Source organism: Papaver somniferum, chromosome 7 (genome assembly GCF_003573695.1).
Source record: "Papaver somniferum cultivar HN1 chromosome 7, ASM357369v1, whole genome shotgun sequence".
Taxonomy (NCBI): Eukaryota; Viridiplantae; Streptophyta; class Magnoliopsida; order Ranunculales; family Papaveraceae; genus Papaver; species Papaver somniferum.
The window spans coordinates 123036648-123047215 of NC_039364.1; the positions used below are offsets into that span (position 1 = coordinate 123036648).

The 10568-nt window shown below is 38.1% G+C and overlaps 1 protein-coding gene across 2 annotated transcripts; it reads right to left on the bottom strand.

The window, feature by feature from the left end:
• Window positions 1-268: 268 nt before the first annotated feature.
• On the bottom strand, window positions 269-7637 carry LOC113298315 (protein argonaute 1-like). Of its 2 annotated transcripts, none has more exons than XM_026547023.1 (22): window positions 7444-7637; window positions 5308-6101; window positions 5016-5224; window positions 4780-4929; window positions 4553-4686; window positions 4271-4380; window positions 4028-4134; window positions 3780-3918; window positions 3579-3695; window positions 3349-3456; window positions 3163-3234; window positions 2969-3091; window positions 2703-2862; window positions 2348-2607; window positions 2107-2249; window positions 1909-1971; window positions 1762-1825; window positions 1387-1522; window positions 1232-1305; window positions 1015-1109; window positions 890-921; window positions 269-739 (listed from the first exon to the last, which is right to left on the bottom strand). In XM_026547023.1, the coding sequence occupies exons 2-22, from the start codon at window positions 6091-6093 to the stop codon at window positions 519-521; spliced, it is 3303 nt and encodes a 1100-aa protein (XP_026402808.1). In that variant the 5' UTR covers window positions 6094-6101; window positions 7444-7637; the 3' UTR covers window positions 269-518. The 2 variants fall into 2 exon arrangements, with proteins under 2 accessions (XP_026402808.1, XP_026402807.1); XM_026547022.1 differs by having other exon boundaries at window positions 5013-5224.
• Window positions 7638-10568: the final 2931 nt, after the last annotated feature.

Here is a 10568-nt window from a genome sequence, read left to right on the forward strand (position 1 = left end):
GACTTCAGCAATTCCTCCTAATTTCCCAACACAACCAATTTCTCCTAACCCCAACTCCGGCAGCAAAAGATTCAGACTCCTAAAAAAAGATAAACTCCCACAGCAAAAGATTCAGACTCCTAAAAAAAAAAGATAACCTCCAACTCCCACAGCAAAAGATTCAGACTCCTAAAAAAAAATACAATAGGCCATGCCATTAACAGACCAGCCAAAAAGAAAAGCAGCTAGAAAAGCATTCTGCAATAAATAACAAACCCCAAACAGCGTAGCTTCCCAAGATATGAATTATATAGAAACCTTTAAGTATCTCACTTGACATTAAAACAAGCTGTCAACTACACAAAGAACACAGAAACATAGTTTTATAAAAAAGAGATACCATGGGTGTTCAAAAGAGCACTACTAAAACAGTAAAGAGAACTGCAACCCTCAAAAGATAAGATTTATGTTTAATGTACTATATATAGATTCATAAAACTGCCTAAGAAAGAAACCCTCCACTACCTCTCTATCCCCTCTCAACAGTAAAACATAACCTTCTTCACATTCTCCTTCAAAGCAGGGAGGGGTCTCACAGCTGCACCAGCACCCGCAACAGGAGCCCTAGGACCACCACGGGCAACAGCTCCACCCCCACGACCAGCAGCACCACTTGCCATGGATCCACTATCAGATGTCTCGGGTTCCATGTAAAAACGAGCACGGAAAGCAGCAAGATGGGCATAATAGGCCGGTGGGACTATCAAAAAGTAATCCAAAAGCACAATGTCAGTACAATTCGTAATTGTGGAAACTATTGCTCTGCTACTACAGAGCTAAACTCACATTGTATCTACTGACTGGATGATAAAAGTACAGAAAGATAGCATTTAAAGTTTAGTAAACTAACCAATTGAAACAGATCGAGTGCATCTCGCGTAACTGCAAAAAAATAAACATAATAGAGAAGATCAGGCAGGTAGATAACAATAAGAGTAAGCAGTGACTGAACATTAAAGAAAAGACATTGCTTACGTGTAGCAGAGATTATTTGTGAGGGACTGGAGCCCATCGGCAGTAAACTTGTTCTCATCCCATAACACGTGGTAGTGAGCTGGACGACTTGTGCCCTGCATTGATTAATCCCATAGCACAAATTTCATGAATTGTTCGTAACAAAGGCACCATCCTCAAACTCATACAAAAACTTCATTTGAGTAACCCAAGTGTAAACAAAGAAAAACATCTATACCTGAATACCAGCATGACTGCAGAGGTAAAAGTCAAACTCAGTAGGATGACAAATCTTGGAATCTACCACAGTTCCTACAAAACAACGATTCTGTTAAAAGCTTTCCAGGATTTACACCCATCATATTTAGTCAAACACAACAGAAGTTATTTTACCTGGTAAAATGTTTCCACTCCTGTCAATTGTTTGACGATCGTTATGGTTATTTGCGAACAACCTTGTGTGATGACGTTTTTGAACCACAACAAATGTAACAGGTGGCTGGTAGTTTGGCTCCAAAGAAGCACAAGCCTGTGTGAAGAGAAAGTGACCAGTTAGCTTGACTTCAACAGGAAATATTTGTTTAACCCCAAGAAGTATAAGTTAAGGAATTTAAGAATTCAGAAATTACTATCAGCACAAGGACTGCCTACAACTGCTCAGCTATTCATACAGTAAATAAAATTATCCGCCTTAACAAGAGGTTGTTACTAGCTATAGACCTTTTGTCCCTAAGAAATTTAGCAACTTGACATTGGACACCACATTACCTTGCGAATAGCATCAAGCTCATAGAGTAGAACTTGGTAAAACTGACCCTCACTTACTCCATCCCTAAAAGCAGAAAATGGATCAGAAAGAACCAGAGAAGGCAGTAGATAAAAGCCAATTAGCTAAATTATGAACGCCGAAATTACCTGTAAAATATAATACGCTGAGGCTTCTGTCCAGTTGCTCTACGGAAAGAGATAAGAAGTTCCCTAGTTTATGAAAATATCAACAAAAAAAAATTAGCCAAAACGAACACCAAATATTCTAAAAATAAAATTCATGTCCCGAAAGAAAATAATTTGAAATGACGAAGACGCAGAAACACAACAGGCAGAGAGACATACTTAACCATGCCTCCCGTCACAGTTCCTCGAACTGGATCCTGCCATACTTTAAACAGATCCTGAATCAACTCTTGGCGATGGGCTTGAGCACACACCAAACCAGCATACTTTGTTACCTCTGGCCAATCTTGTGATGCCACGACCTTGGTAAGAGGTACAACAAAATGAAAGTCAATAAATGGAACAACTTAGGAGTCACCAAGGGTTGAACTATAGAGTTGATTAGTAAATAAAATCTTACAGCAGCTATGGAGGGACTTGAATCCTCTCCTGGGTGAGGATGGGTCACATCAGCACCAAAGATAATAGTTGGCCGATCACTGACAAGCGGTATGCGCCTTGACAATGCATCAACTAGAACAGTGTTGCGCCCACCAACCTTCACATTTATCTTTAGGGAGACATTGGCCAGGTACTGTTTACTCATCTTAAAGACGTGCTTCGTCAGACAACACTGGGAAACAAGACCAAGTTCGGTCTCACAGATACGTTTTAAGTCCCCTGACAGTTCAAAATGTCCATTAAATATTTCATTCGACTGATCAAAAAATATAAGGCTGATAGGGTGTTTCAATTAGAGATGAGCCTTGTCATACCATAGAGTGAGCCATTGTTGTCCGGCAAAATTACAATGAGCAAATCGAGTTCCTTGCCCTTCAGCTTAGTCATTGCCTCTGCATATCTAGTCTTAAGTGCGCGTTCGACGTGATCTGGACGAGCGGTATATGGAGGGAGAATTGGCTCAGTGTTGAATGTCTACACACAAAGCAACCAGAATTAAGTTAGTTAAACGGAGTATTGAGTACCAAATTACAGATCAGATTATCAGTCACCAGGAGTAGTATAAATTAACATGGCGCACCATTCCAGAAATATGACACATCTGGGCAAGCTCATAACAAAAACCACGAGCCACACTGTCTTGGACATTGCGTGAAAAGTTGAAACACATCCAGTTATTGACAATACCGCCATTAACCATTTTCTGCAGGAAAAGGAGAGATCATTCAGTAATAAAATGCAAGACAGGAACAAGACCAGCAAAAAAATGCTAACCTTATTCATCATGTTCCACTGCCCGACTTGGGGCAAGCAATCTCTCTCTCTACCACTTTCACTGTACTTCAGCTGCATGGGAAACCGTATGTTATCAGTTAACAGCACAGCAAAATAAGAGTACACCAGTTCCATGGCCTAATATATCAATTACAACTAACAACAGATATATGTAAGCTTAATTACCCATGGGGCAGGAAGAATGCGAGCCTCAACTTGAGCAAGCCTATCACTGATTTTTATTCCAAATTCCTTGGCGAACGGGTCCTCGTAATAAGCATTGTGGCGAACAGTCTACACCAAAAACGTAATACAAACAATCTTAAGGTAAAGAAGAATACTGAAACGCATACAATGCAGTAATTCCTAAAAGTATACAACTTCGGCATAATCTTTAGCTACAATGCCAACATTACCTGCATAATATCTTTCTCCCTTTCTTGTGGCCGCTGACATGTAACCTTCAAAAGAGCAGTAATCTGGCGTTCATTGAGTCTTTTCGAGTACCTCTGACCCTCCACAATTTTACAAACCTGCATCGAAAAATATGGAGTACATTAAATGAAATGCATAAAAACTCCAAAGCTACAGAAAAAAGCATGAGCATGTATTAACACCTCCATGGGAAGATAATTTGGCCTTTGTTGATTTCCAACTTGCAGACAAGGCCAATGTGTGTGCTGAATAGAAAACCCATAAGTCTCACCAAAATATTCAACAACAGATTTCATGGTGCCATTCTCATCAACAGGGAAACTAAAAAAACAAACCAAGAAATAGATCAGAAAAGAGGTAAATGAGCAAACAAAAAAAAAACACAGTCAACCAACTCTCAAGAATATATAAGGACATATAATTGACTTACGTCAGCTCTCTAGTTGCCTGAGAGGTTAATCCAAATATACGGTACTTTCTGCGCATACTTCCTCGATGAGTTACTTCAACCTTCACACCTCTAAGGGCCTTCTTGATCTGCAGTGCAAAGAAAAAAGTTATAAATGGACGTTTTTTCAAATTCAAGAGTCCAAAATCATTTCATGAGTCATCACAACACATTGTAAGTTCACTGAGACACACAACTCAGTTGTTACCAAGAGAAGTTATTTACCTTGACTCGATCAGCATCAGACAAGGGTCGAGCAAGTGCATCCCTATTCAGGAGCTGGGTAACAAATTCTATTACAGGTAATGGTTCAATGAAAGCCGTGGAAGACATATCTACAAAAAGAAAAACATGATGAATACTTAGCACAGAACTATGCAGTAGTTGTTTGCTCAAATAAGATGATCAATGATGATCAAGTAATGACCAGATCATACATACTGAAAATTCCAAATTGGCAAATTAAATAGATTTTAGCAATCAGCAACAGTCAAAATTAGAACGCACCGATATTCAATGAAAGACCCATTTGAGTCGGGCGAATACTCTGGTAAAAGCCTCTCCAACTTTCCAAACCTTCACCAAGTGACTGTCTTCTCCCCAAGTTGGGGGAATAGAATGAACGACCAACAGGAGCATACCTATTATAACCAACAGAAATCAGTGTAAATCTCAGAATTCTCAGAACAATGATATAAAAAACAGAAAACCAGAATGTGATATACAAGACATACCTAGAAGTCGGAAGCTCACGCAGAACAATGTCAAGAACCTGAAGAGCTTCCTGAGGTGCATCTGCCTGTTTTCCCTGCAAAAACATTCCCAAGTGGTGGAGATCCGCTCGTGCAGCATATTTGATAGCAACTTTGAACACCCTCTCTCTCCTGCATCACAAAACAAAGAGAAATATAAGCTTACTGCACTACATGCAAGTGAACATAAAGGGAATGGAAGGCATCAAAACAACAACCTAGCAGCTCCAGTGCCATCATCCTCGTCAATCAAGGTAATCGAGAAATCCTTGTTAGAAAAAGGTAATGGTCCAGCGGTATATAGACTCTTCCTTCCATCGTAAGCAGGAAGGCGTCTTCCAAGATGGGACTCCCTATATAATTTTACTAGCTGCTCCATAACAGCCCTGTTGACACCCCTTGATGTACCTTCAGGAGTGATGGAAACCTGGCAACACAAGTGGATGATTAATAAACCCTTAAAGTTCTAAGACATCAGTAAAAAGCAAATGGATTAAACGAGACCCTTACATCATATTGGTGTAAATCCTTGTCGGGTAACTCAGCAAAAAAATGGTTTGCTTTGACAACACATTTGATTCCAGTAGTACCCTTGCCAGGTCGAAGAGGAAATCTCATGGACTTGCTGGACGCAGGGGCAACAGGTTGACTGGGCGCTAAGGACAACTCTTGAGCTTGCTGGGTTATTTCAGTCAAACTGTGGTCCTCAGGCTGAGACAAAGAAGATCCAGCTGGAATTGTTGATCCAACACTTGTAGGTGCTGTGTGAACTGGGACCTGGGTAGCTTGATGCAGGTCGGGACGTGGTTCCATAGAAGGACCACTAAACGAAGGGCCAACACGACCACCTTCACCAGGGTTTTGCTGAGGTTGAGGCCCTCGCGGCTGCTGCTGCTGCCCTCGGCCTTGGTATCCCTGCACTGGCCCACCCTGTTGCTGAGGAGCCATCCCACGCTGAGGTTGTCCACCAGGTCCTTGAGGATATCCTCCACGGCCTCCTCCTTGCTGAGATTGTTGATGAGGCCAGCCTCTCCCACCACCTCCCTGTTGAGCAGGTGGACCTGGATACCCTCCGCGACCACCCTGTTGAGCAGGTGGACCTGGATACCCTCCGCGACCACCCTGTTGAGCAGGTGGACCTGGATACCCTCCGCGACCACCCTGAGGTGCAGGTGGACCTTGCGCTCCACGGCCTCCCTGAGGTGCAGGTGGAGGCGCACTTTCAGTTTGACGCTGTGGTGGATCTGAACTCTCACCACCAGCACCAGTTGGATCAGTTCTCCTCTTCCTCACCATGACTGTATCTGCACACCAGTGAACAGAAAATGAAGGACATATATACAGAAACAAACAAACATTACAAAAAATCTACAAACTAAAAATAAACAGTGACAAAGATGCTGCAACACTTTAAACATGTAAGACATCTGAAGCTTGGAAGAGAGAAAGACTAGTGATAAAAATAAAGAAAAACGGCTAAAATAGACACCATTTCAGCATAACATAAAACCCTTTTAGACTATAGAGATTATCTACAACATGCAAATCTAAGAACTCTAAAAGTAGACGGATAAGACCTTTAACACTTAGCAACAAGTGGAGCAAGAGATAAACTGCTGAAACACCAGAGAAAAACTGGAAAAAGAACACCCAAAACATACAGGACATAGGACAAACTAGAATAGATGAGAACTAAAAAGAAAAAAACATTGGCAGGCAACAAAGGAACAAGACAAACTGACACTAAGTATAAAGAAAAAGAACACCCAAAACATACATGTACTTCAACCTAGGACTTGAGTAAAACCCACATAGAAGTGAGAACTACAAGACCCTTTAACAAGCAACAAGTTAACCAACATATACTGCTGAAACACATACATAAAGAAAAAGAACACCCACAACATGCATGTACTTAAACACAGGACTTGAGTAAAACCCACAAACTAAAAAAGATGAGAACTGAAAAACCCTTTAACAAACAACAACTGAAACAAGATAAACTGCTGAAACACAAAATATAACGAAAAAGAACACCCAAATCATAATGTACTTCCAACATATGACAGCAGCCACAGACGAACAAACTTGAACAGAGAACTAAAAGAACCCATACAACAGTAAGAAAACTGTGAAACAACAAAATCTAAAAGCTAAATGAAACACCAGTTAGTGTTAAAGCAGTAAAACTAAAGATAAACAACTGCAAAGGAGACTGATACCCAGAACCACTACAAAATGAAAAAACCTAAAAAAAAAATCCCAAAAATCAAACCCTGATAAGAACAGATTTACAAAATAAAAATGAAAATAGGTAACAATAAACATACAAGGAGCAACATAAAATGCCGTAACACATAACTAAAACCCTAGATCGACTAACCTAAAACATGAGGAACAAGAATAAAACATACCCACTGAAACCCTAACTTCAAAAATAGCAAAAAAAAAACACCAAAACCGTCATCAGATCAGAAAAAACACTAAAATCTCACATAAAACAAGTGAGGTAAAACTCTTCAAAACCCTATCTGATGAAAAATCAATGATCCTTGCCAGAAAACACACAGTACAACATCAGATCGGAAAATAGAGATCTCTTACTGAACAGTAGCAACTCTGAAAAACTTAAAAAACAGTATATACCTTAAAACCGTTCTTGTATTTCTGAGAGAAACCGCCTTTACTTTTGGTAGAAGAAGAAGAAAGAAGAAGAAACGAAGCTTTTTTTTCTCTGTGAATGGATACTAGTAGGGTTAAGAGACTGGATTCTAGTTTTGAGAGACAAGAAATATAAAAATAATTCTTCAGATAAATTAAAATATACCAGCCGAACCCTCACAACCCTGTGAAACTTATTTTAACATTTTACGGCCCTTATTTATAGACGAAGACGCTGAGAAAACGACAAACCTCTCTACACTTCTCTGTCTTGTCACAAGTGCTGACTAGGAAAATGAGTTGGCGTGAATTTCGCTTGCGTGGGGGAGTCTACGTGACACCATATCTTCCCACTTGCTTAATACGTGGTGGAGCAATAACCGAGGTAAGAGATAACACAACATGATTGACCACGATTAATCTTCACGATAGGCGACTAATGGCATAAGATTAGGAGAAGCGGTTTTGGACACCTCATAAATGCGATTCTTAATTAACTGCAAACTTTTTTTTTTTTTCTTTTTTTTCATTGGATCTTTTTAGTCCCATTTTATGTCAATGTACCCACGGCATTTTAATCTTCACCGATTTATTTTGGGGTAATGTAGTTGATTCATGTGTTAACTAATTTTATGTATTTTGAAATTCTAAACCTAAATGATAATAATAAGTCATATGCTAAGTAATCAACCAATCATATAAACATGTCAATGTACATTTTTAGAGGAGTGTGCAACAAAATGAATTCCAATAAAAGGATGGTAATATCTACGAGATTTCATGTTTAATTTCAATTTTTTAATTTTGTGAAGATATTGTTTTCGTCGAGCGTTGCCTGAACATGGTACATTTGTCCAGATATAAAAGATTGTTTAAGGAGCTTTTTAAGGTATCGAATCGTACATTAAATCAACCAACATGTAAGAATTGATAGTATCCAAAAGATTCCATTTGTTGGTTTCAACTTTTCTATTTTTATGAAAATATTGGTATCATTGAACGTTACATGAACAACAGTTGTACTGATGTAAAGACCATCTACAGAGTTTTTTAGGGTATCAGACTGTGCATTAAATTTATTTAGTAACGCGTCAGAAAAATGGTAATATCTAGAAGATCCAATGTATTGGTTTCAACTTTTCTATTCTTATGGAAGAAATTATTATCATCGAGCGTTACATGAACATCATTACAGTTGTGTGGATGGAAAAGACCATTTACGGAGCTTTTGAGGGTATCGAATCATACATTAAATCTAAGGATATCTATAAGCTTTAATGTATTCGTTTCAATTTTCTATTCTTATGAAAAAACTTGTTATCATCGAGCGTTACATGAATATTAGTACAGTTGTACAGGTGCAAAAGACCATCTACGGAGCTTTTGAGGATATCGGATCGTACATTATAATATCCGGAAGATTCAATGTAATTGTTTCAAGTTTTCAATTCTTATGGAGAAACATTGTTACCATCGAGCGTTATATGAATATCAGTACAGCTGTACGGATGTAAAAGACCATATACGGAGTTTTTGAGAGAATCAAATTGTACATTAAATTTACTATCACATAAGCAAATGGTGATATCCAGAAGATTCGATGCATTCATTTTAATTTTTTTATTCTTATGAACAAAATTGTTATCATCGAGCGTTACAAGAACATCAGTGCAACTGTGCAAATATAAGCTTTTTAAGGTATTGAGTCGTACATTAAATCTCTTAACGCGTAAGACAAATGATAATATCTAGAAAATTCAATGTATTAATTTAAATTTTATATTTTTTATAAAAAGATTCTTTTACATTAGATGTTACTTGAACAGTTGTACGGATACAGAAGACTATCTACAAAGCCTTTTAGGATATCAAATCGTATAGATATAAACACGGCTAATGAGAGACAAACACGAAGAGAGGTAATGATTGCCAAACTGGAAATGTTCAGCACAATTAGGTGTAACAAGGGTGTAAGAAATACTTATGTGTTATTAGTCCCCTTAAATTGAAGCTGCCAAATGGAATCACTTTAAACTTGTCTCGGAAAAATCCACAGTGCGTGTTATCCAATCCCTTTATAAATGTGTCAGCAGCCTGGTCAAGAGCTAAGATGTCGGATACCTGAAAAGTTTTTGATTGCACTTAGTATATCATTGGTATGCCGAGCTTTATTTAGGTTGACGTGTAATTGTCAAGAAGTCTGATTCGTCCACAATAGAGTTAGGTATCATCAACTTCTGGACATCAGCAAAGGTTCATGACTTGAAGAATGAGGACTACACGATTAAATCTAGTAAATAACTTCACTAGGACAAAATCGAACTAAATCAACTATTGAAACGACAAATTAATATGACATCCAAAACAAAGAACCATCCCCAATACACATAATATAATCAATAAAGTTTAGGTATTGCAAATGTCATCATCAATATAAAATTTTGTTAGAGCACTTCTCGGTCGAACTCGCAAGCGTTGTTATCTCAAGCTTGTTTGTCAAGTTTAGTTGATCAAAACTATATACTTTATTTCTAGTCTACTTATAGTTATGTCTCCGAATAAGATAGAATGTGTAGTTGAGCTTTAGAGTTCACGGCGTTCACCAATTGAAGACAAAATTCTAGTGAAGAGCTTCGAGGAACTTCATCAACAAAAAGTATATGGAGACTGAAACTTATTATCTATCACTCAGAAGTCTATTCTATTTTGTATTCTAATGAGACTAAGTCACACAGCTATATAAACCTTTACATCATATACATTTGATATTTCGAGCCGAGTTTATCTCGCTTATCTATTTCTTGAAATATGTGTTGGAAGATTTTTGCTTTAGCTATGTTCATCATATTCTCGACGAGTTTAGTTGGAAACAATTTATTTGTAGGAAACTAAATATTATGTCAAAAGATGATCATGTGAAAATTACCTTGAACATCTTATATGATTTGTGTGAGACAGTCATTTGATGTTAGATTTTTGTTAGAGGGAGAGCAAAAAGTGATCCGAGGAGAGCAAAAATTGTAGTTAACTCGCTAACTAGGTCGATTCTCACAGTGAGTCAAGTTTTGTAATTATATGGCCAAAAGTACCCATGTATCTTATTAATGGTT

Excerpts from the sequence above, each read along its gene's own strand:
- LOC113298315 (XM_026547022.1), bottom strand. The coding sequence starts at position 6,093 with ATGGTGAGGAAGAGGAGAACTGATCCAACTGGTGCTGGTGGTGAGAGT. Across the intron at positions 2,608-2,702 it reads CAACAATGGCTCACTCTATG|GGGACTTAAAACGTATCTGT; the intron begins GTATGACAAGGC and ends TTGAACTGTCAG. Across the intron at positions 1,523-1,761 it reads AGCTTGATGCTATTCGCAAG|GCTTGTGCTTCTTTGGAGCC; the intron begins GTAATGTGGTGT and ends CTCTTCACACAG.